The sequence below is a fragment of the Poecilia mexicana genome, unplaced genomic scaffold (assembly GCF_051168715.1).
Source record: "Poecilia mexicana isolate PSO_F unplaced genomic scaffold, ASM5116871v1 scaffold_6, whole genome shotgun sequence".
NCBI classification, from domain to species: domain Eukaryota; kingdom Metazoa; phylum Chordata; class Actinopteri; order Cyprinodontiformes; family Poeciliidae; genus Poecilia; species Poecilia mexicana.
Genome location: NW_028263375.1, coordinates 8,201,194 through 8,228,837, shown reverse-complemented (window position 1 = coordinate 8,228,837; position 27,644 = coordinate 8,201,194). Strand labels below are relative to the sequence as shown.

Below are 27,644 nucleotides of genomic sequence, written 5' to 3'. Positions count from 1 at the left end.
TGGGCCCATTGCCCTCCCACTGGGTTCCACTAAAGCCTGCACTACAAAGGAGCAGAACAACATGTGACTCTGAGTTAATGATCCCAAACATCCTAACCAGTTTTCCAACAGGGAAAGGATCCCAAACTGGTTTTTGAATGGATGAAACAGAATGACAGGTTTATGGGACAGATTAGCTAAAGCTCCAACCTTAAGCTGTGAACTTTGTTAAAATCTGAGTCTAAGCCAGAAAACCAACGTCTTAAAGGTGATCTATTATGCTTCGTTGAACAGGTTAGGATACATCTATGGGCCATAAAATACATGTTTATTACATTTATTGCACAAAATCATTCTTAGATAATGAGGTTTCAGAGAGAGCTCCTCTCAGAATGATCTGTTTTAGGGCCTCCTGTCACTTTAAATCTAAAGAAGCTGCTTCTGGCCACGCCCACAAACTCAACATTTACACTCACAAAATGGCTGCCAACTGATGCAAAACAACAAACAAGAATGGTAAGTCAACAAAACAGTTGTCTTTTCCTGCAGCAATTGTACACTCCACACAGCGGTAAGACCTGCTGACCAAATGTGCTGGAGCTCTGGTTGGGTTGCTAAGCAATGAACTGGGCTTGGCTGGGATTGCTAGGTAGCAGAGGTTAGGAGGTTTTGAAACAGTGCATTAACTTATTGCCAAAAACCAACTGGCTGTATTTTTTTTAGAAGCAGTAGAAACACAAACAGCGCTTCACATCTGAAAAAACTTCAGAATGAATTGAAAAAATGTCACATTATTCCTTTATTTGACCAAAAGAAATCACTGATATTTAATGAAAAATAAACCCTCTATTCCAACATTCACTGATGCATTAAACATGTTGATCATGCAGCTGGGAAGTCTTTGCATCACTGAAAGAAAAAGCTTTAATTCAAATCATTCACTGCTGTGAAAATTTAAACAAATATGCAGAAGACACTCAGTGCAGCTTTAGTATTCATTCAGTTGGACAATCTTTACAAAGCAGAGAAAAATACTCTCTTTAAAAACGAGAGACGGCAGCAGTTGCACCGTTTTTATACAGAATTATAAAGCCTTTATACATCCATACACTGTGTTATTGTCAGGCACTGAGACTGAGCGTCCTGCTGTTAAATCAGCCGAAACAGAGGCAGACATTCACTCTGACACCAACTCATTGTTCCTCATGTGTGACCGTGTTATTCTGCCAACACGTGCCGCTCGGAGCAAAACTTCAGCGATCCAAAGGAGAATCCAGAAAACAGAGCAGAATCCAAAGGAGAACCAACAGGAGGAAACAGTGGGGGAAATAACCCCCAAGAAAAATCCAGTACGATCCAGAAAAGGACGCAGGAGAATCTAGAAGAGGAGCAAGAGGATAATCTACAGCTGCCTCCAGGCAGGGATGGTCGATAAATTGATTATATTAATTATTTTTGGTTTTTGAAGATTTAATTTTTGGAAAATCTGGATGTTTTTTTCACCACTCTTCACCCCCAGAGCCGCCATCTTGTTTGTTTTTTACAGCTTCTATTTATTTGGACTTTGAATTCAAAATTAATCATAAATTGATACATAAAATCAATCAACTTCATACTAACTCATAAGTCGATAACTTGCATCCCTAATTAGAACCTTAACAGCTTTCACAGCTGTTTCCTGATCTGAGATAAATTATTTTCCTCTCATCACTTTCCAGTGCATAAAGGTTTTCCTGAACTTTTCTTCTAGTTTTTTGTGGTTTGCTATCCTGTTTGCTATAGATACTCTGCGTTGATGTCACCGCTATGCAGGCCTGACTTTGGATCAGCATCCGACATCCTGTTCAACACCTCGGCAGAAAGAGAGTAGCTGCTCCCAGACTTCTCTTCAAACCAGCTGTCCAGCGCTCGCTTTGCGTCAAAGTTTGCGACGGGCGGTCCGTTGACGGCCACGGTGAGCAGGTCGTTCATCTGCTCCAGGGTCAACCGGGAGCGGTTGTTCTTACAAATCCTCTGCAAAGCGCCTCTACCTTTATCGCAGCAGGCCGCTGAGCTGGGCAGGACCCTGACGACCTGCAAAATCTGGTTCAGCAGCGGGAAACGTTGCTTGTACCTGCAGATGTGAATCAGAATGTCTTTGAAGCTGTTCATGCTGAAGTAGTCCACCTTCAGCTCCTTCCATTCCACCAGGAGGTTGCTCCTGGTCTCCATCCGGTCGTCCTGACCTGCAGAAGGAATGGAGTCCAGGTGGTTGAATATGACCTGGATTTCCTCCTCGCCGAACGTCTTCAGGTCTTCATGGTTGCCGGGCCAGCTGTCCAGGTCCAACACCTGGCAGGCTTTGGTGAAGGAGCGGCTCTGCAGGTCCAGCCTTTGTGACAGGATCCCCTGACTTCTGCTGCAGATCTTTTTCCGGATGGACTGAAACTTGGACTCTGCAACACGAAGGTTCTTCAAAGCGACACCATTGAAGCTTTCCCTGAAGTTTTCCTCAAACTCCTGGAGATATTCACCAGGACAATCCACCAACTGGCCAATTTCCTGAATCGCCTCCTCTAGCCTGGCTTCCACCTGCGACACCAGCAGGTGCTCCCCCTGGAAGGTGAGGGCCAGTCGCGAGAGAACAGCTATGATGTCCAGCAAGAAGTAGATGAGTTTCACAGACTGATAGTCCATGAGGAACTGGAGGAGTGTGAGGGCTATGGCTGCAGCGTCAGCCCTCTGTGTTTGGCTGCTGATCTCCTTCAGGTGTGCCAAAACCTCCAGGTAATCCTTGATGAGTGCATTCAGAACGTTTGGTTCTCCTATGATCCATCGTACAGCTCTGATGTCACCCAGGAACTCCGTCTCCTCGGACAGAGTCGGAGCGGTGGATCGCAGCTCGGCCATCATGCGTGGAGAGTAGCGGTAGAAACTGAGGAGCTGCTTCAGGTTGTTTTCCAGATCCTCAAGACAGGAGAGCTCCTTCCCACTTATGGCGTCCAGTACCTCCAGATGAGGCCGGTGGATCAATATGGGAAGACAGAGGATCCAAGGAAAAGTCTTTTGGACAGATATGTACAGGCTTCCTCTAATCCCTGAGGAGATGTTGGTGCCATCCACTCCGAGACCTACAACCAGCAAGTCCTGAAACCGGAGTCCCAGTACGCTGAAGGCCCGATCCAGAAGCTGGAGGTATCCATCCACATTAGGCATGCTCACTCTCTCTAAGGACAGGAACTCCATTTGTGGGGAACTGTCACTGGTTGTGAACTGGACATAAACTGCCACCAAATCTGAGAAAAGGTCGTCATTTTGAGCATCCATAATGACGCTTAGAAAAGGAGACAGACGCATCTTCTCAGCCAATTCTTCCTTCAGAGCTCGAGCGATGTGGTGGACCAAAATCTTACAGTCACCCTCATTCATGTACTGATCTACAATTTTGAGTTCGCACTTCTTCAGTAATTCAGCCAGAGGACGTAGGTCGGAAAAGGCCCGTCCCTCAAGAGCGAGGTGGTACGCCGCGTTGAACAGAAGCGTCATGTTCTTGCACATCTCCTCCGTCTTCTCAGGATGCATCCGCAGCTTGTAGAGCTGCAGACACTTTTTGTGGAGGTTGCTCTGGCTGTGGAGCTTTATGGTGTGGATCTTGAACTGCTTGGAGCCGATGATGAAGGCTGACGTTCGAGATGACTGGACGGTGTACTGGCGGCAGACGTGGCACCACATTTCATTAAGGGTCGATGAGTACCGAAGAAACCAGAATTTCTTCAGCCATTCCTGCTTGAAGCGGCGAATTCGTCTGCTTGATCCAGAGTAAGGCTTTGATGAATCCTCTGGGGAAATCACAAGGTCGGCTGAAACCGACTCATCAGCCGAGTCCACTTCCTGCTCATCTTCATCCAGGATCATCTGGGTGGGCGTCAAGGGTTCCATCCCTGTAAACACAAACTTGTTTAACCGCTGCTGAAAAAAAAGTGTCAAGGCCAAAACACACTGGACCCATTTTAGCATCTGATCCAAAGACTCCGTATGAAACATACAAATAAAAAACAAAACACCAGATCCCAGTGCAAAACAGCACCATCTGGTGGACAAATATATTCATTGCACAATGAACACATTGAAAAATGTGTGTGTTTTTTAATTTTTTAATTGGTATTTCCAGTTAGGAAATTTATTTTTACAATTCCAATTTGCATAATTTTATGGTTAATAGAAACTGACATACTGAGCCAGGAAGTTTCTTCTTGTCCATATCTCAGACTTGATGTTTGTGGGGAACTTTGTACGAAATCAAACTGCTGCTCAGTTATCTTCACCTCTAAAGCCTAAACTTCTTCCCACGTCTAAATAATTTGTGGCTCACCAGCTGCATCGTACAGCACATGTACATGAACCCACCTTGAGAGTCCTCGATGGGAGCCTGTTCAGGATGAGGCAGATCCGGTTGGAGTTCAGAACTTGATGGACCATCCGAGTTCCCCTGCTGTTTTCTGAGATGAGACAGCTCCTCCTCCAGCTCCAGAATCCTCCTCTTCAGTTTGACGCAGTTGGGGCAGAAGGAGGTGGACGGTCCTCCGCTGGTCAGGTTATCCTCAGCCTTCTCCACCTTTAAGTTGGGAACACTGGATCCAGACCTGGGCTTAGTGCAGTCCTCCAGAGAAGCTTCTAGAACGTCTTTGAAAATCAGGTCAATCTTCTTCTTCTTGGCAGGAGGCTGACCGTCTGGTTCTTCACAGGACTGCTTGCCGGTGCACAGTTTAGGAGCTGAAAGCTCCTTATGAAGACTTTGGGGGACTGTTGACGTCTCAGGACCTGAAACAGAACCAGATCCATTGTTTTCAGATAAAAGTCTGAAGGTCTTCAGCTGTCCATATGGGGGACAAAAGGCAAACTACAGTACATGTGGGCAGAGTGCTGTAATGGTACAAAATGGTTTGAAATCCCCCAAAGAATCGGTAAAACAGCACCATCTGGTGGACAAATACGTTCATAGGTCACAAGAGGGACCAAAGTTTCAGTTCTTATTAATCTGCTGCGTGTTTCTCCTTTGTCTAGGGCTAATCTAAAAATCAGATTAATCATCAGAATAACTGACTACTAAATTAATCATTAGCTGGAGCCCTACCTGTGTCCAGGTTGCGATTGATGCTGTCTTGAGAGACGCACTGGAGTTTCTGGATGTAGTCGTCGCTGTACCAAACCCTGAGTATCTCTCCGGCCTCCAGCCTCCTGCAGACTCTGAAGTAGATGTTTCCGTTGTGCTGGAAGGCCGTCAGGTTCCTGTCACTGTCCTCAGATGAGGTACGAACAAACCTGTGGATCAGCCCAAAATGATTATTTAAGATGTAAAATGGGAGGCTTGAGTTATCAGACTCTCCTGTGGAAACAGCTCCCAGGTTTTATCCAAGAGGGACAAAATCTCTCAACAATTAATCAATTAATCGCATGATGAATGAAAATAAGCTCAATAATTTCCATTCTGATGATTAATTTCCTTATCTGTAAAACCGATATTAAAACATGACATATTCTTCATAATAAAATTTTGTTATTTTTTGTGTTGGGATTCTCATAAAGTTACTATTTAAATTACGACTTTATTCTCGTAATTTAAAAAGATAAAATATTAGCCTGCCCCTAATATTCTGTTGTAAAGTTGACCTGAATTCAAAGTGTAAATAAACAGAAGCTGTAAGATAAAAATAAGCTCGTTAAACAAGCTGGCGGCTCTGGGCGCATTGACATCAACTATGGAAACCCAAGGAGTGCATTTGTTAAAAAAAAAAATAAAAAAAATAAAAATAATAATAATAATAATTCAAATGTTCAAAATATTAAATCTTCAAAAACCAAAAATTTCATTAATCGTCAAAACTGATTTATTGCCCAGCCCTAATATGGAGTCATTTTATACATTCAGAGAAATGTTTACCTCATCCAGTTGGCTTTGGTCTCATCGCCGCCATCGATGGACTGAGACGAATTGTTCAAACCAACAATCTGGAACACCAAACAGCTACTTTAGGCTTCATTTTATCCTAAACTGGTCACAAACTGGAGCTAGACTGGTTTGAACTTACAATCCAGGAGAAGGAACTGGCTGGTTCCTCCTTGGACACCAGCTCACCCTGATACGGACCAAACAGCGCCCCCTTTGGGAAGATTGCATCCACGCAGCGAACATCTACCTGGCCTCCCTCAGTGACGACTTCCAAGCCCGATGGGACCGGGAGAGCCGCCCTGTTGGCCAGTCCAGGGGCCACTGGTGAATCGGGGACGAAGAGTGGCGGCCCGTGGGACGGACACTCCTCCTGGAAATACGTCCGACAGTCCTCACAGACTGGAGGACGAAAACATCATCAGAAGAAGAACCTAAACACTGAAGGGAAGAGAGGATGAAGACACTCACACCAGAGGTCCGATGGCTGTTCGTTCATGATGGAACCATGTTGGTAGAAATCCAGCTCATGGTTCAGGTGTTAGACATCTGAGGACTGCTACTCCTGCTGAAAACTGATTTTTCATCTTCATCACAGGAAACGTCTTCTTGGTTTCTGGTACGGAAACCTGAATCTGCAAATTAAGAAAATAAACACAGATGAGGAAACATTTACGAAAATGGTAAAGTGGATAAACAGCGACCCCTGCTGGTCAGATTTCAAAGATAAGTTTAGACACTACAGATAAATACACACTGTGGTCAGTAATATTGGGTTTTAGTCAGCCGGACTGATGCAATTCCTCTGGACTTCCTCCCATTAAAGTCGATTTCTCCGCGACTTTCTACGATGACGTCAATTTTCATTTCATTCGACTTTGGAAGCTCAGAAATGTTCTTGTTTTCTCTACAAAATTTCTGAGATTTTGTACAGAAAAATCTACAAAATCAACTGCAATTGCAATTTTTTTAACAAAAAAAAAATTAGTTTTTTTTCCCACAAAATGTTTTGACTATTCAAGTTTAGAAATGTTGTTGTTTTTCTAAAACATTTTTAGGATTAATCTTAAAAAAATCTGAGTTTTTTTCTAACAAATCTTTGACTTTATAACCATAAATTTACTTTTGTTTTTATGAAAATGTCAGATCTTTATCTAAAAATTGCCTTTTCACAATGGCCCTAGTACAAGTGGTGATTAATAATTTGAGTTATAAAGTCAGATTTATTGCTACCCATTAGTGCAAAAATTGCGAAATTCCTTTTTTAAAAATGATCACAAAAATGTGATTCTGATTGCAAAAAAAAACACACACACAAAAACAATCACGAAATGAACGGTCTGATTAATGTGAAAAGACATTAATCATTGTTTTTATTTTAAGAACTTATCTAATGCAGAAGCAGTGATTTATTAATATTTTAAGTCTGTTTAAGGGTTTTTATAGATATATTTTTGTTCAACCGGCCATTTAATGACATCCAGGATCTCAAAATGGCCCAAAATGAAAACGAGTTTTACTCCCCTGTGTGAAGCTGTGAGAGATGAAATAATCTCTGCAGCATAAAACATTCCCAAACTAAAACTTCTCTTTAACTTTGTGCGTCACCTCCGGTCAAATCCACGGACAACTGCGTACTTTGCGGCTGTGCTGAGCGCAGATCTGCGCCACTCTTTCTCCCCCCCCTGCACCAGAGGACCTGCAGGCTGCTGGCGATCTGCCTGCTGTTTTCGGAAGCCATTTTCGGTGGCCACTGTGGCCACAGACCCGGACCCACCTGGACCAGACAAGCTGCGGGGACGCCGAGCCTCTCCCCGGGCTGAAGCTCCTCACTGCTCCTCTTCCTCCTCCGGCCGCTGGCTCTGCAGTGGCAAAGTTTGCGTTAAATTGTTTGCACCGACTCAGTCGCCTTCTTTAGCTGTGGCCACCATTTTTATCACAGGAAATGACATGGAGAGGCGGAAGAAAGCAGCTGCGCGAATATTAAAGTTAACGGGGAGAATCCGATGCAGAGTCCGGTCGGAGAGCACCGGGCGGCGGCTGGACGAGGCTCCAACGCCCGCTGTGAATGGACATTAAACAGATTTATATCCTGCAGGTTAAATATTGACTCTAAACTGATCTGCAGCAGGAAAATTATCTGTAAATTTCCCCAAACTATGCTGAGGTTTCCTGATCATCTGGGGTAGATAAACACATCTGGATTTTTCCCTACAGCCCTTCTATGATTTATAAAACTGAAAAGGAGCCTCTAGGTACAGTAATAAATATCCTATTTGATCATGTTAGCACTTCTGCAGGGCCGGAATTAGGAGAATGTCTGCCCCAGGGCAGAACTTGGTTTAGGGGCCCCTCAAACATAAATTTATTGTTTGCATTAAAATGATGCAAAATTGACTTTTTTAAGCTTCACATCATGTTATAATGCGATTCCGTCATCAAAGCATACCTGGAGTGTTGCCTTGATTCTTTCATGCATGTTTGAGAAAACCTAATCTCCATGGCAACCACTCAGCTGTGCAAAACACCTGGGTTGACCTAGCCCCGCCTTCAAGGACAAAGCTCCTCCTCAAGGAGATTAGTGTGTTTCTATAAAGGAAATGTATTTTTGTATTTCCAATTTAAGTAAACCCAGATAGTGTCACATGACCAAACTCCACATGACAAACGGCAACAAGATGGTAATAAGTATCGTTTGTTAATATTGGACCAATTTTATTTATTGGACCGATACCTATGTCAGTGCAGATATATCCTGACTCTTTGCGCCCCCTGCTGGTGTTTCAAATGAATCATCAGTTTGATCATGTAGCAAAAGCAAAAGTGTGAGCTTGTGGTTTCTGATTGGTTTGGTTCTCTTAATTTAAACCTGGCTCACTTTGACTCATCCGAACTGATCCACAAGAACTAATCTGAGCTCAAGAACAATTTTCTTAACTCTTAGTATTGATAAAAATCAGTAATTGACACAAAGAGGAAGGCAACACAAATATCAACTTCATTAATGTCTTTCTTTAATGCACTTTTAAAATAAAAAAATAAATGGTTTAGTGTCATATATACACAGCTTAACAGTTTTAACTGCCAGAGCTTAGAAATAAATTCAGGTGAAGTATCTCCAAACGAAATTCAAAAATTGTTATACAACTTGTTAAAAAAATGTCACAGGAGGTATTTCTGTTTTACTGTTACTACCGTTCTTATTCTTAGTGCTCCAGAATTTATTTCTAAGCTCTGACAGTTGAATGCTTCCGTATTTCACAGATTTAGTCAGAAAATATAAACTTTCTCACCAAAACAGCAGCAGTTCACAGATTGTACCAATCTAGGATCATAAGCGGAAGTGGGAAATTTATTTCCGGAACAAAACAAAAACAGTCATAAAGAAGACGAAAGTCGGGGATGCAACTGAAAAACGGCAGCAGTAGCCGTCATTGTGAGAAACAGAAGTTAGCTTTACTAGCTCGTAACACAGACGGCTCCAATCGGAACCATTTGTTTGGTTACGAGAAGCGATACCTGCTCAGCAGTATCGCAACAACCTGCTTCGGCTCCTATCGGGTTTGTTACCATGGTAACTGGCCCAGAGTTGGTGACGTTTCAAAAGTTGATCTGATCGATTTCAGGAATGTTTCTGTGGTTTAAAAATAATATCTCCACATTTTTTCATACCAGATCCGATTTCACTCGATTTTTTTTAACGACTGCTTTCTTTTCTAAAAAGAAGAAGAAAAAAAACTTACAAATGATAGAAAATATATTTTCTTCTTTGAGTTGTACTACGAACATCAGGGCCATCTACGAGGGATTTTGTTTAATAATAATATAGTCATAATATTAGCAGAAAAAGACAAGTTTAAAAGAAACAAATTCTTAAAATGACAAAAATTAGCTTAGTTATCTGACGTGACCAATGCAGTTTGTTATTCTTTCTTCTTAGACTCAGTCATTGCACAATTGTTTCAAAGTCCCAACAATTTGACGCTGATGCGTTAAAGTGAAGTATTATCTTATCCAGTGGAGGTTTCTGATACGGGCGACATCTTGGAGGGAGCCAGGCAGGCTAAGACCGCCTCTGTTCTTATCTGCAAAACCGATACTAAAGTACAACTTCTCAAGATACTCAACATTCGTCATTTTAACTTTTTGTTATCGTGTTGGAGTTCTCATAAAATTACAACTTTATTATGGTAGCATGACATTTTTGTATTATTTATTTTCATAACTAAAATAAAAATATCATAGCCTGACCTAAAATATTTTGACGTAGAATTGACCTGAATTCAAAGTCCAAATAAAGAGAAGCTGCATCTTTTAACAAACAAGATGGCGGCTCATGGCGCGCTGACGTTACTCAAAAATATGGGAATCCTATAATATTATGGCATTATCATAATTAAAACAAAAATAATCTTAGCCTCATACTAATATTCTGTTGTAAAGTTGACCTGAATTCAATGTCCAAATAAAAACAGAGCTGTCAAACACGCTCCTCAAACAAGATGGCGGCTCTAGGTCCGCTGACATCACTCTAGAATATGTAAACAAAGGAATGTGTTGGTGAAAAAACACAAACATATTTTCCAAAACTTCAATCCTCAAAAGCCACCCAGCTCCAGTTTCTCTCTTTCAGAAGTTGTAGAGCCACCAGAAAGATCAGAAAGTAGCGAATCGATGGAGGCCATGTTGTTTCGGGGCGTAGATGTTTCAGGCCTCCAAAAGGTTCTGATATGACAGGAAAAACATTCACCAATGTAACGCGCAACAATTGCAAACTAACGTAGGAGCCATTTTTAACACTTTGTCTATTATTCTGATGAGCTTATTCAGTAAAAACTTATCGGCAGCCTTTGTTTTCGCTTCTTGTTATGATTGTGGCTCAGCGGATGGATCCGACAGATCCCACGGCTCCTCGGACGGCGGGCGGCTGCTCCACAGGAAGCGCTGCATGTTCTGCTGGTGGTAGACGGAGTTGGTGTGCTTCCTGATGTTGGACTTGGTGAAATGATCGGAGCCTTTGATCAGACGGTGGTTCTGGCAGAACGAGTCCGCGTGAACGCGGCAGACGTGGCACCACATGACATTGAGCCTTGGGGAGTACCGGAGGAACGGGAAGACCTTGAGCCACTCCTTCCTGAAGTAGTGGCGGCGGCGCTGAGGAGGACGAGGAGGGCGGGAGGTGGAAGGAGTGGCTTCAGGGTCCGGTTCACCTTGAACTGGTCCGACGTGAGCCGTCGCTGCGGAGACGGAACCATCAGAATCATGAGACTGGAACTGGAAAATGGGTTTATAAACTCAAACGTGAGCCGTTTCCACTGATCATTCATCCTTGACCCGAAAGGCACACAACTGTCTATTGTAGGGCTGGAAATAGTGTTTTAGTTATCGATTAATTAATTATTCTCACGGTTAATCGATTAATCGTATAAAATTGGTACATCCTTCACATTTTTTACTTAACTGCTTAAGAATTTTTACATAATATTAGGAATACATTAAAAAATGTTAAGCAAATAATTAAATTTCTCTTCACATGAGAAAATAAACATTTTATTGCCTTTAGTTAATGTTTTGGTCATTTGTAGCAACGGATGCATCTCCAGATAAAAAGAACTTCTAATGTGCGAGAAGTTTATCCCTTTCTGCTTAACATCAATACAGTGTAGCACTAATATGTTAATAATTTGCTGGATTAACCGATTAATAATTGGATAGAAAATCATAATGAGGTATTTGAATGGAGAATTTTGAGGAAATATTAATTTGGAATACGACTAGCTTGGCTTTTGCCACTGGATTCTCATCTCGCTTCAGAACTCCCATCTGGGATTTCTCCCATTGAGCTGGATTTCTCTGCAGAATTTTTACTGAATCAGTGAACAGAAGAGGTGGAGAATGACAACGTTAATATTCTGTGTTGCTTTAGTATTGAACAAAAAAAAACTTTTTTTTGTTTTTTAGAAAATATAATAATAAAGTCAGAACTTTTTCTCCAGAAAAATTAGACTTTTGCCCCTCTTTAGGTTAAAACAACAATCCAGCTATAATTATTTCAGCTTTAACCTGCTTTATGAAATGTATGCTTACTTTTGAAGAACCACCGTTTCATTTATTTTTTAGGTTTTATAATAAATATAAACAAAATATCAACAGAAACCATATGTTTAAATTTGTGTCTATTAGATGTTGATGTTTGAGCAAAATAATGTAAATAAAAACACTAAATTTCTAACAAAATGACAAGAAATAAATAATATCTCGGATACTGTCATGGTTACTGTGTTGTGAAAAGTCAATGCAGGAATTATTTCATGAATAAAAAAAACTTTAAAAAAATACTGTTAAAGTCTGCATTTGTTGTTGCAGGTTCTAGGAAATATTTGGTCCAGATTCTAATTCCAACAGCTGAATTAGTTCCTGCCTGTATGTTAAAATTATAACAGAGAGAAAATAAAGACTTCCAGCTCTTCAGCTTCCTGAAACTTACCCTCACCCTCTTCCCCAGAGGTTCTGGTCTCCTCTGTGATCCTTTGCCTTGGTCTGTTCAGCACTTTGATCTTATGTCTGCTGGCGACTTCAAACAGTTTCTCCTCCAGCTCTCGAATCCTCTGCAGCATGGTGGAGCAGTTCGCACACGCCGGTGAAGAGGAGGACGGCTCTTCCAGGGATGGAAGCTTGAAGTTCAGCTCCACTTCGTACTCTGTGGACGGCGGCCGACTCTTAGAGAGAGCTCTGGCCTGGATGGAGGCCTCCAGAGACGACTCCAGAGTGTTCCTGAAGAAGTCCTGCAAAAAATGCAGGATTAATTCTTCTCTTTCACAGAACCCCAAATATCAGTTTAAAATAGAAATGCAAATTATTAGATAATGAAGATTGCAAATTGATTAATATCGTCCGCTGGGCTCTGCAACCTTTACAAACCAAAGAGACAGCAAAGTAAAACTTGTTTAAAGCTGCAAATGTAACAAACACAGCTTTATATATATAATAAATATCTGCTTTGGGGCTGCAATTAAAGATTATTTTTGTAATTGATTGATCAATTAATTTGATGATTAGTCAAATCAGATTTACATTAGATTCATATTTTGTTCCAAATGGGCAAGAATGTTTAATGTATAAGTAAATTAAAAAAGCAATTAAATAATTCAATTATTTTTTTAAAATAAGAAAATAAAACATTTTATAGCCTAAAATGCAATAACGTAGCGTTACTTTAGTAAATCTGAATAAGATGGAGTAAAACTATTCCACTTGAGGAGCTTTGGCTAAAACATATTTATTTGTAGAGAAAGGAGTTTTTATCTTAAAGGCAGAATGTATACTGTTTGCTTGTTTACACAGTTCTGGTTTAATAACTGCTTTGAATATGCTTTTTCAGCAAATTAATTGTTTCAGCCCCAATCTGCTCTATAAAATTTGTGCTTATTTTGAAAGAATCACCATTTTATTTATTTTTTTAAGTTTTAAAATAAATAAAAACATATGATATTTACAAAAACAAGATGGATACATTAACATCAAACGTCTGCCGTACCCGGAAGCCGGAGTCGGTCGTCGTCTCAGCGCCTTGGTTCTGCTCATCGTCTCCCTGCTGCTGACTGATGACGGTTTTACCCCCCAGAAGAGACTGCAGAGCAGATTTCACTTCGTTCCAAGCAGGCGGAGGAGGCTTCCTGGCTTCAGCAGCACCATCTGCTCCTGAACGCAGAGGGACGACATTCAGTCAACGCAGCCGACTAACAGGACATTTTAGAGCATTTGCTGCTTACTTCTGCTGACGACTTTTACTTCAACCTAGTAGTTAATTGATTATTGAAATAATCAACTAATTTAGTAATCAATTAATAGATAACTGGAGCATAGAGACTCAAAAATGCCTTTTGCTAAAACATCTTCAAAGTAGTGATTAAGTCAAAACTGTACAAAAAATGTATACATTTTGAATTTATGATTAAAAAAAAAAAAAAAAAAACATTCTTCTGAAAATTCTTTATACCCAGAACTCAAATGGTAAAGCTTTAGCTTGACCCAGTTCAGATTCTGTAAAAAACAAAACAAAACAAAAAAATCTATTGAGCACCTTTTACTATCCACTTATTGATTAATCCAATCTACAACCCTATACTTTGTTGATATCAAGTGAAGCAGAAAGGGCTTTCTTATTCAAAAAATGAAATTATGTGTTTTTTGCATCTTTCGATGCAATGAATAGTGTATAAAAAAGACTTTGGTTGTTAAATGAAGACTCTTCAGAATATGCCAATTTTTTTATCTGATTAATCGTCAGAATATTTAATTGATAGATCAATCAATTACTAAAATAATCAGTTGTTGTTGCAGCCCTATAATGACATTTATTATTTTACATGAAGCCAAATTTGAGCAACATTGTGGTTTAATTTCTAACTATCAGAACTTTGAGCTCCGATTATTGGTTTTTACAACAATATACGATCCAGAAAATATAATCTTTGTATTTTTACATAGACAGAGGTGTACCACACGGCTGTGTACAAGGACCTCTGTTGTTTTAATTGGGCACGTTCCCACTAAGCAATGCTCTGTGCAGGAACTGAAAATAATCAGTTTATACACAGATCAGGCATAACATTATGACCCCCAGAACTTGGATTTGGTCTGACCTACGCACCCCTTTCTCAACAAAAAAGCTTTCACATGCGTCAGTTTCACTGTTTGTGATGCATGTTTGAGCGCACATTAAAAAATGTTTAAAACAAATCTTTAAGACCCACCTTCTACTGGTTTCTCAGCAGAAGACAATCTTCTTCTTTTATTCCAGGACTTTTCTTCACATTCATCATCATTACCATCATGGCCCAGATGGAGAGATGGCACCCAGTCTGGATCTGAGTCCAGCATCTCATATGCTGGTTTTCCTATAAAAGGACAATGAATAAAAAAAAAGTTTCCCCAAGCTTTTTTTACAAAGAGTGGCTCATCAGAAAGTGCTCCCATTTCTATGCATTAACAAGTTTTTTTCTGTCCATATGCATCTAAATATCCAAAATAAGCATTCCTAATGCATAAAAAGGTTATTGTTATTTCTTTTTAATAAAATAAATAAAAATAGCTTTCATGTGGGGTTTCTCCCCAGAAATGGGAAGAAGGTAAACGGCGGCAAAGTTGGTAACAATGTTGCCTTGCAACAAGGTTTTTTTTTTTTACCTTTACATGAACCGAAGATCTTTTACAAATTTAAAATCGCCCTGCACCATTATCAGTTTTTTATTAGCATTAGATAATAAATTATAATATTACCACAGAGAAACTATCTCTAGTACGAAACGATTTGAAGATAAACTTATATGGCATTAAAAGCGACTATATGAAAGTAGAGTCGCCCTGACCAATATGGCGGCTGTGCTGTGATTAGCATTGATGCTAACATGTCTCTGGATCCTCTTCGCGCTGAGTAGAGAAATAAAGCCTGTTTGGACTCACCAGAGACAAAGTGTCTGGAGCAGACTCTCATGGAGGACTGGATGCGGTCGAAGGTGATTTCTCTGCGGCCCACGGCGGTCACCCAAGCTTCTCTCCGCCGCCTCGTTAGCTCCGATATAAGGTCGCCTTCCTTCGTTCTCCATGCAGGGAAGCAGTGGAAGCTCAGGCCGTGGTCGTGGGAGCTGCTCCCACAGTTATTCACGCAACATTCTCTGCCCCCCATTTCTGGCGTGGAACAAAACACGCAGGAAACAGCTGAGAGTTCCACCAATACTGCCGCGTTTTAACCCCGGCGACGTTCACGCACTGCAATACCCACAAGCCACAAGTATGTGACGTCACTTTAAGGATAAATAAATGGTTTTTAAAGTGGAAAATGTAAACATTTTTAGTTATTAAAAATTAGATTCAGAAAATTTATTTAAAAAAATAAATAAATATAGTTTTCCTCACCTATTTTCAGGGACTGGTGAGCTTTCATCAGAGAGATCATCTTCTAGACTGTTTATTTCTTTTTCAATGGCAGTGTAGGGAAGCTTCCCTGCCGTACAAGATTAAAAAATATAATTTAAGAGATGTAAAGTATTGTTGCTACACACTCGTGAACAGTAGGTGGCGGTATGCACCTTAAAGTTGCTTGCGATCCACCATAATAGAAAAGAAGAAGAAGCTTCCCTGCCTTTGCTCTTCCCTTTTGCTGTCGTGATGCTTCTGTTTGTGGCCTCTTGTTTCTCTCTGTTAGAACGGCTGTAACTACCTTGCAAAACACAGATTTTAAGCATTTTGAAGGTGGATCAACAGAAGTAAACAGGATGCATTTACTTCCTGACCTCCATCTGCATTGCATGACGTCAGTACTATGTCATCTACAACCCAATACCCACTAAATTCTAGAAATACAATAATTATTTCTATAATCAAAACGTTTTATTTTGTATTTATAATAATGTAGTTATATGTCCATTTATCCCACTGTTCTCACTTGTATTTTTAAATGTAAACAAAACAAATAACTATTTGATAAATAAATAAATGACAAAATGGTCACAGGTTTATATTTCGGACGTGTAGATGTGAAACAATAAAGTTTCTGTTACAATTTCAGTTATGTGAAACATTTTTATGGTTTAATTTTCTATTCCTTTATGTTGAGGAAATTTATATTTCATCAAAATTAAATCTTAAAAACTAAGTAACTCCATTATAAATCATAAACTTTATGATATTTTATTCACTTAAGTGAGTTGTGTAGCGTATTTACCTTTTGAAATTTAATTTACTTGAATTAATTTAAGTTACTAAACTGCTCATTCAACTATATAATTTTAGTTTCATTCAGAGGAGCTGAAATCACTAAGTAGAGTTGAATTCAACACTTATGGTATATTTTATAGATAAAAAGACCAGTTAACTGTAGAGACATTTAACTAACAAACCACTTTTGTTCTGAATATAATGTAAATGTAATTCATGTTCAAGCATTTCATAAACCTCTCAGTATTTTACGGTAATTGGAAACTAATTAAACACAATTTGGCATTGTGTTTAATCTTCTACTCATAAAATGTAATCCTAAATTTTCCAACTAAGAAAAAAAAAATCATAGCAGAGGATGGTTTCGATCCATCGACCTCTGGGTTATGGGCCCAGCACGCTTCCGCTGCGCCACTCTGCTGCGGTGTCATTGCATCTACATGTTGCTACTTAATACGTGATCACCCATGATGTGATTTTTGCCAAGATTAACGCTCTTTTGTTTGTAGCATTAATCAAATTGTCAGCGCCAGTTCAAATATTCAATAGAGGACAAAAATACGCGCTACTATGGGTTGTTATTTTTATTTCTATGTATGTTTTTATGTGTTTTCCGGCCCCGCCCACACATGATAACATCTAGCGTTCAGGTCGAAAGTGAAAAATATCCAGTATTTCAAAGTCATACACAATTTACAAATGTACAAAGTGTATTAGTGAGCGAAAGAAACACGTCAAAACAAAATCAGAAATATTTAGTTTGCACTCCACAGATGATTTCCTTTTCGATTTCTGAAGTTTCTGTTTTATTTTTTAAATTAACCTTCATTTAATTAGATAAGAATTCATAGAGTCCAATAAAGGTCTCTTTTAAGAGGGTGACCTGGCCAAGAGGTCAATTAAAATAAAACAGTAATTTTGATAAAGCAAAACAGTAGTGAACATAAAATGAAGATAAAGTACAATAATTATAAATAAAAGATCATAAAAAGTGGCATCCCTACTATATATTTTGTAGTTTTAGTTTTTCTTATTCCTCTCATTTTGGTTTATGAATGTAACTAGTTTTAACTATTAAGTATTTTTGTTTATAAACTTTTATATTTTGTGTTTATTCTGGATTTGTGCAGAACTTACTATTTGAAAACAAATTCACTTAACTTATTGTTCAATACATACAATAAAAACTGACAGAGACTAAGAGTTATTTGGCTATTATTTCCTAATATCGTTCCACATATTAAACATTCAATACAGAGAGCTAATTTAAATTTATTTTTCTTAATTCATGCTATAATCAAGGTAAGTGTTACCTAAAGGTGGATTGAAAAATAAATAATTTCAGAAGATGATTTTTTTGTTTTTCACAATTTATTTTAACAAAATGATAAAATAAATAAATACAAATTGATCAAATGCTCCTAATAACTCCTCCCCATGTTCCCTACAGTATTTCCTAAACACTGCATACAAAGAATTCATCACAGAAGAGGCTCAATACAGAGGTAAGAATCCCACCAGACCAGTCACAATGTCAGGCCAACAGAAGACACATCTGGAACAGAAGTCAAAAAAATAAACACATTCCTTTCCAAAATCATTATGAAAAAATACAAACAATTATACAAATATTCAGATTGTGTAATAACCAATTTACACATTATTCAGCACACCAGGTGAACTTTTTCTTTATTCTGATCGCTACAATGCATCTCACCAAATGGAAGATAGAAAAAGACTTCTTTTCATTTTTTAGATTCTTTTTTTTTGTATTTTATTTTTTTTGTAGTATTTTTCAGATTTTTTGCACTCAACACACCCCCGATGGACTCAGCTGTGGATGAGGTAAGAAGCTGCAGGTGTAGAGGATCCAGACGGGATAAATGGGTGGATGGATGGATGCTGAGCGGGAACAACAGGTGAATGACGTCATGAACCCACAGAATACTAGAAGGCCACAATCATGACTTGATCGCTTTAAAACCGAAAGATGAAAAGCAAACCTCCTCCCCAGGACCCACGCGGAAGCCCCACAAACCGTCGATGGACGAAGCAGAAAACTCACACCACGATGATATGCAGAGTTCTTTGGATATATTTGCTTCCAGACTTCAATTAAGGAGCATTTTAGATCTCAACGCCCCGTTTCCACTCAGCAACGGCAGAGTTAAATAAAAGCTAAGCTAAAAGGAGAGCCGAGATGGCGCCAAACTCTCGCTCCACTCCGCCCCCCGGTGGTCACTCGCAGTACTGCAACAGAATCCCTCCCCCCATAATAAAAGCAAACCTCTCGGCACTGTCCGGGAAAACCCACCCTGAATGGCTACCTGAATGTGTAAACACATGCACACGTTTGGCATCGAGATGCCAGAATGTTCAGAGAAAAACAGAAAAAAAGGTGACTTAAGTTTCACATAAAAACATAAAAAAACCGAAGCAATGCATAATAAAAAAGGTTGGTATAAAAACTTGCATAAGAAGGCATGTGCTGCACCACAGCGAGCACAGGTCATGCTGGCTGGGCTCAGGTTTGTTCATCCGAAATGCGTTCCGGGTCATGTGACCTGATCCTGCAAACTCATCCCTCCTCCAAAATAAGAGACGGGAAGAAAGAGGGCAGGGGGCCTTTTCAGAATAAAACATAACCCATCTCTGCTCTGATAATACTGATCAAATTAAAAGTGCATGACAAACGGATCAGAATGAGATGTCAGACTGCCTCTGCACAAACCCCACCCCCTATGACCCGAAATCTGAACATTTCACCAGAAAATAAAATACATTTAAGGCAACTTCTAGGGATGGAGAACAGAACACTATGTGGTCAAATCAAACGGGTTGGTGTGAAGTGACGAGCTTGCATCGACTCCTGGCAGCCTGCGGAGTGGGGCGCAGCTTCCTCTGGGGCGGGGCTATCGTGGACAGGGCTCGGTGTCAGGTGGGGGGCGATCCCGGAGGGTTTTGTTAAGTTTTACAAGTCACAGTGCAAGTCAAGAGACAAGTATTATCTGCTGTTTGAAGAAAGGCACTCAGAGGTACCTACTGTACAGAGGGAAGGATTCAGAGACCTGATGACCGATAGGATCTACGGGTCGGAATGAGAACCACCTCCACCCAATGGAGATTTAAACATGACAAGTGGGACCCAAAAGGAAGCGGGGACACTTCGGTTTCCTGTCTGGGTCATCCCCCGTCAGATCAGCAGAACTCTACAGGACACACCCAACACACACACACACACCCTCCACACACACATATTTCTCTGGGGTGTTTGGAATGAAGGCAGTCTGTGCAGCTGATGGGAGAAAACCAGGTGCCATTGGGATATGCTGATTCACTCACAAGAGTCTGCATGATATGAATTTAAATAAAAACGAAGACGCCCGCAACAGAACACCACCCAAACAGGAGCTCACACCCACCATCATGAGAGGAAACAGGTCTTTTCTGGGAGAGCAGCAATCCAAGAAGTGTTGGGATATTTGTCTGTTGAGCTTAGAGGTGGGGTCTCTAGCGCCTCGCTTTCATTGAGCGGTATGGTATTGATCAGTACGGTCCAGTATGCCATTTTATTGTCTTGTTTATTCATGATGGAGAGTGTTTCCAACACCAGCTGGACTCTCACTGGGCAGAGAAAGTTAAATTCAACTGCCCAACGTTGAGAACTAGTATGTCTCGAGCAATGATGTTTTTTCTGTCCCCCAATCAATGGACTGTATGACACCAGTAGCTCCACCATAACAGTGTCATTGTCCCATATACCTTCAACTGAAGGGAGTCCAGGAATGGTGCAGTACGGACTGATTTTATGGGCTGCTTTTTCATTGGAAACAGAAAAAAAGCATACCAAACTGCACCACTATGTGGTAACGATTTATAACTTCAGTCCAGTCCTTAACTTCAACTTCATATGCATCCCTTCTCCAAGACACCAGAATCAAACAAATGACTTGTTACTAGGCCTCTGCAGTACTTTATGACTAGCTAAGAAAGTAATTCAGGTGTGTTGGAGCAGGGATGCCCCTTTTGCCTTGTTTACACTGAGGCATGATCACCAGATATATTCAAGAGCGTTCCCTCCACAAGTTGGACTCTCACCAGACAGGTGGGATCAAACAGAAATGTCTAATACTGCCTCATACAAGTGCAATGACAAATGTGATTTGCTAGTATTTCTCGTGTCCCCCAAACAATGGACCGGCATTCTCAAGGGATTGTTTCCATCGCCAATTGGACTCACCCTGGACTGGCAGGGTTAAACCCTAAACACAATATTACAAGGCAACAACAAATATGACTTACTAGTAAGTCTCATGCTTATCACATATCCTCCAAATGGACTGTGGTGTGACACAAGTATCTCTGCCCTATTGTCCCATAGACCTACAACTGAAGGGAGCCTAGGAATGCTGTGGTACAAGTCGGTTCAAACAGACCAAATAGTGTCCCTAACCGCACCACTCAATGGAAACAAGGCGTATCTCCAGTCCTCAAGTTCGACTTTAGATGCATCCCTGCTCTAAGACACCAGAAACAGACAAATGTCTCGTTAACTCAAGGTACAAAGTACCATAGCAGTACTTTATGACAAGGTAAGGAGGTAATTCAGGAGTGTTGGAGCAGGGATGGCTCAAGGTTACAGCAGGACAGTAGCTCTTGAGGACTTGAGTTGGCGATATATACTTCTGGACTGATTTTGTGTAACAAAAAGAATTTTCAGAGGGAATTCTCCTAAAAAAAAGTCTGAAACATTTCCTCGCATTCAGGAAGGAGTGAGCACATCGGAGAACCAAAGGAACCCCAAGTAAAACTAAAGTCTCCAGCATAAATGGAGGCAACTTTAATCTCTATTCACCTCGTCAATGTTCCAATCAGTTGCTTCGATAACCATCGGCTTCATGTTCCAGCTCCAAGCCTGACTCAGTGGGACAAACTCCTAATCAGACTCCAGCCTCAGAGTCACACCGAGGGGAAATATTGGCAATGTAAGGGGAAGTCACAGACAATGAAGAGATGCATACTCTGTTTAACTCCACGGGAACGTACAAAAAGCTCTTCAGCACTTCTTTGTAATGCAGCAAGCTTGTGCTTTAATCTCAGGAATTGTGTGGTCGTCCTTTAACCTCCAACAGATCCCTCCGTTTCTCCGGACGGGAACACGTCCTGCTGTGGTTATTGTTCCCAACGCTCTCCTGTCTCGGCCGGGACTTTGCATCTGAATCTTTCCGATGATTTGATCTTCGAGGACAGTAAGAGGACAAGTCCCTGCTGAATTTGGAAACATCATCAGGATTTTGGCAGTTCAGGATTCAAACGATCACCACCACCCAGCGGCGGCGGCGGCGATGACGACGACGACGGCAATGGTGATGATGATGATGCCAGTCCAGCAGGTTCAGGAACAGAAAGCACTTATTCTGGAGACTAGGAAGACCTGAATATCTTTTCCTATAAAAAACAAACAGCCCAGATAGAGTTTGTGTGTGTTGACGTTGCAATATTGCAAATTCACATTTAGTGCTCACAGTTGACACACACACATGCTCACGCGCACACACACACACACACACACACACACACACACGACTCACGAATGAAAACTCAATCACTACACTGACCGACACCACTGAAAACATCTGTTAGGCTACTGCTCCTGTTCGTCCTCATCCCGGGACCAAATCGGGGTTCAACCCAGAGTCCATCAGGAAACAACAGTCTACCAGAGGGCTGCACCCAGCCTTCACTGGGAGACCCTGGTACAAAACCTAGGACTGCAAGGAAAGTGATGATGGTGGGTGATAGGGTCAACAGACAGAGTTGGACTATTTTTGGATTAATTTAAAGTTTCAAAGGCTTCAGTATGACTCAAAGGAACTTTGCGACTCAGTGTGAGTTCACTTTTAAAGGAAACCCAGTTCTGGATCTACATTAGACTTTCCTTCACTGGTTGGTGGGAACTTTGGGGACCCTGAAATGTTCTCTGAACTGTTTGACAAGGTGAAATCCCCTATAAAGAGGAAGTAACTCAACAAACTGTGCTCAAGTCAAAACTTAAGCTGAAGATAAAAGTTTGGAAATATATGGTTTGGACTTCCTGCACTAGTAATGTCCTGGGGATCAAAACTAGCAAATTTAAACTACTGGCTGGCCACAAAATTCATTAAATTTAAAATACAAAAACTAGTTTATAGCAACTTTATTTAGTTTTACCTACAAAAAATAAATAACAATTTAATTAAATCTATATAATATTAAAAATCCAAAACATAAAATAGGTTTTGAACCAGTTTCTTATTAAAAGAACTGACAAATGCCAATTTGTTTGGCTCATCAATTGTTTTCTATTTTGTAGGCCAGATTTTTTACCATTCTTGTCTTAAAGTCAAGGGGCAGACAAAATAATATCAAGAGCCACAAATGGCACCCTGGCCACATTTTGGACATCCTTGAGTTAAGTAATCCAATAAGGCATTTGACTTCGGTTTTTAAATTCATGATCAGGCGCAACACTTTTCTAAAGATCTACAAAAGGCTGGAGTGGCTTCATGCATTTGACTCATTTAGTTTTTCATATAAAACCAAAAAGTAAAATGTTTGCAACTCCTCCTGAACTAAAGGGTGTGTCATAACTTTTCACCCAATCAAATTTAAACTGAGCTGATGCAGAATATGGGCAGAGTCTAACCAGAAAATGGGCGGAGTCTGACCAAAAAGTGGGTAGAGCCTGGTGAGAGCAGACTAGAGAAGTAATGGGTGACAAACATCTAGTTTTGAAAACACACTTCATGGTCACATTTGCTTCATCAAATTTGTTTTGTGATGACAGCTTGAATCAAACTGAAGCCTTCAGGTTGGAACGGTCCTGATTGGGTTCTGGTTTGGTTTCAGGTGAGGAAATTAATCGAGAACTCAGACTGTGGAGCGCCGTTCCCGTCAGGGTCGACGGGACGAGGACGCGAACAGGTTCTCTTTTCAGTACACAAACGTTTACAACACTGCTTCTTGGACCAGCTCCCCCCGACAGATGTTTGGTTCCATGTTCTGGGTTCTCCTTGGAGCCGTCAACAGAACACAGGGGCCACTGTAACAGGCACACACCGGTGTGATGATGAAGAAAATCTTCCTTTGAGTGTTCCCTCCATGACGTCTATCACTAATTGGCATGATGACCCGGGTCTTCCCAGAGTCACGTGACTTGGGCTGTACATCTACCATTGACACAGTCTGACAATACAATGCAAACAAACAACATTTATACAGATTGGCAACTTCAGGGCACCGTGCGGTGCAAGCAAAGGTCTTTTTTTTCTTTTTTTTAATATATATGTTTGACTTCCTGCAGCCACAAGGACACAGCGTTACTTTTTATCGTCCAAACTGCTAAGCAGAGCTGGCAAAGAATGCTGGGAGGGTTCTGAGGTTTTGCTGTTGTTGCTGCCGTCGCTGAGCTCCTCCTGCTTCTTCTCCACCGCCGTCTCTGCAGGGTTCACAGCAGATATCTTGTTCTCAGTGGCGGCAGCAGGGCTGTGGGCAGGGCATGGCGGCGGCTCCGTCGTACCGTTGGTGGTGGCAACCTTTGCAGGAGCCGCAGGAGCTGCCTCAGTCTCAGGCTTGGGCTGAACCTCCACACAAGGAGTGGTCTCTGTGTGACCCCCTAACCCCGGCGCAACCCCTGCCCCAGCAGCGGGGCAGTTAGTCAGCACTGTGCTGTTGCCGTCTCCTCCTCCTGCTCCTCCCCCTCCTGCTGCTGCTGCTCCTTCTGTCTGCTGCTCCTCCTGTTCGCTGCTGACCAGAGAGCTGCTCACCACCGGCTTCCCCGTCGCACCGACTTCAGCTGCAGCTCCAGAGCCGACAACGACCCGAGCGCCGTCCTGCACCCGGACGTCCTTTCCCTCCGTCTCCGCCAGGGCCTGGTTGAAGTTGAAGGCTTGGATGAGGCGAATGAGATGCTTGACTTTGTCCAGGGAAAGCTGCATCTCCTTCTGACGAGCCAGGATGGTGTTTTTGGTCTCCATGCACTTCTGCAGAAAGAAACAGCAAAATCAGATCAGACAGGCAAAAATTTGTTGACAAAATTAAGAGGAAATGTATTATTGGATGTTATCACCTCTATAAAACAAGGAGTTTTAGTGACTAGTACAAATTCCACTAGCAGATTTTTTTTCCCCACTTATGAGAAAAATGTCTTATTATAAGTACAAGTGATACTAGAATATATTTTTTCATTTAAATTCAAGAGTAATTGACTTAAAAGAAGCTTAGATATCTTATTGAAAAGCTGCTGTTTCTCACCGTTATGGAGTTACTGAGCTGCTTGACTCTCTGTTCCAACTGCTCGCGCTCCAGTTTCAGCTCCGAGCTCCACTTCATCAGCTTCTGCTTCTCCTCTTCTTTAGCTGAAACACAGAACAGAGTCGGCAGTTTAGCAACAGTTAAGCAAATAAAAATTATTTTAATAACTGGAACTCGTGTAAAATGAGAGAAACTTAGTCAGATTTAACTTCAGACAATGACAAAAAAAAAATGTCTGTCTTATTATTAACTTTAAAGGTGACCGGTTATGATTCCTTGAACAAGTTGGGGTAGGTTGACAAGCTACACAAAACATGTTCATTAAATTTTTTGCACAAAATCATTCTTAAGATTTTAGTCTGCTCAGTTCTGCCTCGGCTGTCTAAGGGCCTTTTGCTGCTTTAAATTCAAATTCAAACTGCTGCTGGCCTCAACACTGACTCAACACTTAAACTCGAACATTAAACGGGCTGCAAACAGATGCGCAAATATACAACCATTCATCTTTGAAAAGCAGAAGTAGAGCCTCCTGCAAAAGCAACAAGAATGCAGCAATTGGTTTCTGGATGCTAGGTAGGGCTGCACCGAGCCACTTTGTTCATTTCTGATACTGATATAGATATTTGAGGTTTATATTGGTTGATTCTGATCCGAGACAGAAAAAAACAAACGGTGCTGAATCGACTTAAAATGTTTCTTTAAAAAAAAAAAAAAACTGGCATAAATGTATTAATTTACCAATTTATTTGATAACTTTGTACCAATATAGCACACTTAAATACACCAAGCTTGATCAAACATGTAAAAACAACAGTACACTGTTCGTCAATCAGGAGTATAACAGTCTATCAACAGCAAAACTAGCTGGTGAAACGTGCTGGAACTCTGCTTGGGTTGCTAGGTAACGGGGCTGGACTAGGTTAGGGTTGCTAGGTAACAGGCGTGGTGCCCCTGGAATGTGACTAATGAAACTGGTCATTTTGCAAACACCAAAAACCATCATCTTATTGCCAAAAAACAGCTAGGATTTTATTTTTTTAAGTGCTTGTTCTGTTTCTAGAACCATTTGAAACAAACAGAAATACAAAAAACCTCCAAAATGTGAATTTTGCATAACAGGACCAAAAATACCTGGTTTCAACTGTAAATAACGCTATATATGAATTTTAACTTTTACTCAAAGGTTACACTGCACTTTATTACAAAACTTAGTTTGAATATCAAGCACTTTCTATGATTTTAAACAGAAACCAAGAACTTTCCAAACTTGAAATTCAAGCATTTTTGAGGCTTTCAAGCCCCCGTAAGAACTCTGAGGAAGACTCGCCTTCTTTGTATGCAATGTAGGAATGAACGATAGCCAGGGTGCCGGGCCAGGGAATGGCTTCTTCTTTTTTCAGGATCTGAGGGGAGAAGCTCAGAGGTGTCACAAAGGCTGAGACCCAGAACAGATTTAAAGAGTCGAGGTTAGCCTCCACGCTGCGTGGGACTGACAGAGAGCGGGTGATGGAGTGGATGGACGTGAGATGTCAACCTCAACTGACACAATGAATGAGACATAAGCACAAAAAAAAACAGTACTGCATCATGTGTGTGCTTACAAAGTACTGAACAGTCCTACAGCTGAAACAGCGTTTAACCATTTATTAGTTAGCAATTAATCTATTGATTATTTTTGATAATTGGATAAAAAAAAACTGACATTCTGCAGAAATTTCATTTAAGCCTTTTTTATGCATTAGACTTTATTTGAAAATTGCAGATAAACATTTTTGTAAATAAGAAAAAGTAAATAGCAAAGCATGTATCAGCAGCTAAAAAGTACTTTTAAAATCAAAATATGGAGCGCTCAGACCTTTCTGCCTGACTCATCAACAAAGTGTATGACTGACTTTTTTTTATTAACCGACTAATACTTGGATAGCAAAAGGTTATTAAAAGGGCAGTATTATGTATTTTCCTAACACAATATGGCATGTTATAGCATAATCAAGTAACTATTTTAACTTTGATAGTTGTAAAACTGCTGTATATATCAAATATGACTAAAGAAATTTGACTTTGTAATCTAAACACCTTAGAAATTGAATTCTGTCTCTTTAAAAACTCCTGATCTTTCAGGAAGATAACTCGTTAACAATTTTACCAGGGTTGAACTGAGAAGTAGCTCATGTAATGAGCACAGCAGGTGTTTGCTAATTGCTGTTGGCTAGTCAGAAGGAACTGAGGGGGGGAGTCGCAGAGAAAGGGCTGTTCTGTGAAGCGTAAGCTTGGAAGGAGGAGCTGCGCCTGAAAGGCAGAGCTAGGTCCACTCAGGCGTTTTGTATAACTGAATGGTTGTTATGGAGATTGAAGGATTTCTCAAACGTGCATAAAAGAATCAAAGCAACACTCCAGGTATGTTTTGATGGGGGGATAACATTACAACATGATGTAAATCTCAAAAAAGTTGATTTTACATAATTCTGTCCCTTTAATAAAATATTTTTTCCACAAACTTTTAACCGGGTGAAGCTAAAAATATGCAAATCAAGTTTTGGGTAGAACATCACTTCATCTTAAATGCAAAATGTATGTATTTTTATACCGTTTTGGATAAATTACTGCTCTGACTGTGTAGCAAATGGCCTATTTTTGAGTCTGTAAACTCCAGTTAACGATTAATCAATTACAAAATTATTTGACGATTATTTCAACAATCACGATTAATCCAATTAATCGCTTCAGC

General features: G+C 40.5%; 3 protein-coding genes across 5 annotated transcripts in view; all 3 read right to left on the bottom strand.

Moving 5' to 3' along the window:
* Positions 1-754: 754 nt before the first annotated feature.
* prdm11 (PR domain containing 11) lies at positions 755-8,142 on the bottom strand. Its single transcript, XM_014968854.2, has 7 exons — positions 7,683-8,142; positions 6,377-6,540; positions 6,048-6,307; positions 5,900-5,967; positions 5,093-5,280; positions 4,366-4,779; positions 755-3,899 (listed from the first exon to the last, which is right to left on the bottom strand). Exons 2-7 carry the CDS (start codon positions 6,402-6,404, stop codon positions 1,756-1,758), a joined length of 3,102 nt encoding a protein of 1,033 aa, XP_014824340.2. The 5' UTR covers positions 6,405-6,540; positions 7,683-8,142; the 3' UTR covers positions 755-1,755.
* Positions 8,143-8,897: 755 nt separating this feature from the next.
* On the bottom strand, positions 8,898-15,699 carry LOC106904501 (uncharacterized). 2 transcript variants are annotated; one of them, XM_088006172.1, is made up of 6 exons: positions 15,371-15,699; positions 14,662-14,805; positions 13,443-13,606; positions 12,393-12,690; positions 11,116-11,142; positions 8,898-11,023 (listed from the first exon to the last, which is right to left on the bottom strand). In XM_088006172.1, exons 1-6 carry the CDS (start codon positions 15,591-15,593, stop codon positions 10,785-10,787), a joined length of 1,095 nt encoding a protein of 364 aa, XP_087862298.1. In that variant the 5' UTR covers positions 15,594-15,699; the 3' UTR covers positions 8,898-10,784. The 2 variants fall into 2 exon arrangements, with proteins under 2 accessions (XP_087862298.1, XP_014824350.2); XM_014968864.2 differs by having other exon boundaries at positions 8,898-11,142; positions 15,371-15,698.
* Positions 15,700-17,976: 2,277 nt separating this feature from the next.
* The window catches only part of phf21ab (PHD finger protein 21Ab), a 34,284-nt gene continuing 24,616 nt past the window's right edge, over positions 17,977-27,644 (bottom strand). For both annotated transcript variants that reach the window (XM_014968856.2, XM_014968860.2), the window contains 3 exons: positions 26,244-26,319; positions 24,917-25,020; positions 17,977-24,645 (listed from right to left, as the gene is read on the bottom strand). In XM_014968856.2, the coding sequence (XP_014824342.2) occupies positions 23,983-24,645; positions 24,917-25,020; positions 26,244-26,319 (843 nt within the window). In that variant the 3' untranslated portion in view covers positions 17,977-23,982. The remainder of the gene's footprint in view (positions 24,646-24,916; positions 25,021-26,243; positions 26,320-27,644) is intronic.

Coding starts and splice junctions, on each gene's coding strand:
- prdm11 (XM_014968854.2), bottom strand. CDS start 6,404: ATGAACGAACAGCCATCGGACCTCTGGT. Junction 6,308..6,376: donor ACAGCCATCGGACCTCTGGT/GTGAGTGTCTTC, acceptor TTCGTCCTCCAG/TCTGTGAGGACTGTCGGACG. Junction 4,780..5,092: donor CAATCGCAACCTGGACACAG/GTAGGGCTCCAG, acceptor GTTCTGTTTCAG/GTCCTGAGACGTCAACAGTC.
- LOC106904501 (XM_014968864.2), bottom strand. CDS start 15,593: ATGGGGGGCAGAGAATGTTGCGTGAATAACTGTGGGAGCAGCTCCCAC. Junction 12,691..13,442: donor CGACCGACTCCGGCTTCCGG/GTACGGCAGACG, acceptor CATTTTTTGCAG/GACTTCTTCAGGAACACTCT. Junction 11,143..12,392: donor CTCTGGGGAAGAGGGTGAGG/GTAAGTTTCAGG, acceptor CCGTCTCCGCAG/CGACGGCTCACGTCGGACCA.